This window comes from Dermacentor silvarum, chromosome 4, assembly GCF_013339745.2.
Source record: "Dermacentor silvarum isolate Dsil-2018 chromosome 4, BIME_Dsil_1.4, whole genome shotgun sequence".
NCBI classification, from domain to species: Eukaryota; Metazoa; Arthropoda; class Arachnida; order Ixodida; family Ixodidae; genus Dermacentor; species Dermacentor silvarum.
Genome location: NC_051157.2, coordinates 132,842,942 through 132,844,466, shown reverse-complemented (window position 1 = coordinate 132,844,466; position 1,525 = coordinate 132,842,942). Strand labels below are relative to the sequence as shown.

Below are 1,525 nucleotides of genomic sequence, written 5' to 3'. Positions count from 1 at the left end.
CACGAAAGGACAGGCACACAGCTGATGTCTTGTCGCACAAACCGCTGCAGTGCTCCGGCAAACACCTTGCATCCGTCATAGAAGAGTATGAACTTCTGACCATTGAGCAGCTGCCAGCATCAACTGAGATGCTGAACAGGACCAAGGTCGAGCTGCAAAAAGATACAGCGACATCACTGGTCATGCACTAATGCACTACCAAATGGCCCAAAACAGAAATTCTGGCACCCAAGTATGCAAATGTGGCCGATGAACTGTCTGTCGTACAGGGACTCCTACTTCGGGGCACAAGGATAGTGTTTCCCCCTTCATTATGCAAAGAAGTTCTGCAGCGACTACACACAGGACACCAAGGTGTTGTGAGATGCCGAGCAAGAGCACGGGAGTCTTCGTGGTGGCCAGCAATGAGCCAGGACGTTGAAACGTACGTGAGGAGATGCCCAACCTGCACAAAGCACCGTCCTGTGGCAAATGAAGAGTTGCTTCAGACACCGCTCCCAGAACGCCCGTGGCAAGTGGTCGGCACAGACTTGTTCCACCACGAAGGGAGGAACTACATAGTAGCTGTTGACTACTACTCGAGGTTTTTTGAACTGGAAGAGCTTTGTGGAACACAAACCAAACTTGTGCAGTTCCTTAGTAATTTGTTCGCTCGCTATGGCATTCCGGACATTTTGAGGTCCGACAATGGCCCGCAGTACAGCTCACTCGAGTTCCTGCAATTTATGAGCAGTTGGGGTGTAAGACATGTGACCTCCAGCCCACATTACGCGCAAAGCAATGGCGAAGCTGAGAGAGCTGTCCAGACTGCCAAGAACATCATCCGTAAATCTGCGAATGTTGCGGAAGGCCTTCTTGCCCACAGCGCTACACCTGGACCAGAGGGTTACTCGTCAGCTGAGGTTCTCATGGGCCGCAAGCTCAAAACAAACGTCCCTACTCTGCCTGAAACACTTGAGCCCAAGTGGGAATACCAGCATCAGTTCCGGCGAAACAATGCGGTCATTCGTGAGCGAGAAGCCAAACACTACAACAGGAGGCATAAAACAAGAGACAGGCCACCGCTAAAGCCAGGTACAGTTGTCCAGATCAGAGAAGGGAGCCAACAACAAGGAACCATCGTTGGAGAGTCAAATGCACCGAGATCTTATGTTGTGTAAACGGCCAAAGGAAGCGTTCGTCGCACAAAAGCACATCTGCAATAGGTGCATGAAGTTGCACCTCTGAACCAAGCAGGAACGGGCTGTTCAGAAGAAGCCAACTACACCACCCGCAGTGGCCGAGTCATTAGACCACCGCAACGCCTGAACCTATGAGCAAGCTGAGGGCTTCTCTTTTCAAAAGGGGAAGGTGTCGTGTCATGGGAACTCTTGACGCTTTCCAGAGAGGGCACCACATACCTGTTGGGACCCCCACCGCTAGGAAGGCTGGGACGGCTGCAAGGGGACTCGGGGAGAAAAGACAACATGGCGTAGCAATAAACGTGTCATTCGTTCGTACTCATGAAACCTGACGTCTCTCAATC

General features: G+C 51.7%; 1 protein-coding gene across 1 annotated transcript; it reads left to right on the top strand.

Annotated features, from left to right (window-relative positions):
- The first annotated feature begins 404 nt into the window (after positions 1 to 404).
- Positions 405 to 1,160, top strand: LOC119448907 (uncharacterized protein K02A2.6-like). Its single transcript, XM_037712117.1, has one exon. It carries the CDS (start codon positions 405 to 407, stop codon positions 1,158 to 1,160), a length of 756 nt encoding a protein of 251 aa, XP_037568045.1.
- The last annotated feature ends 365 nt before the right edge of the window (positions 1,161 to 1,525 follow it).

Excerpts from the sequence above, each read along its gene's own strand:
- LOC119448907 (XM_037712117.1), top strand. The coding sequence starts at position 405 with ATGAGCCAGGACGTTGAAACGTACGTGAGGAGATGCCCAACCTGCACA.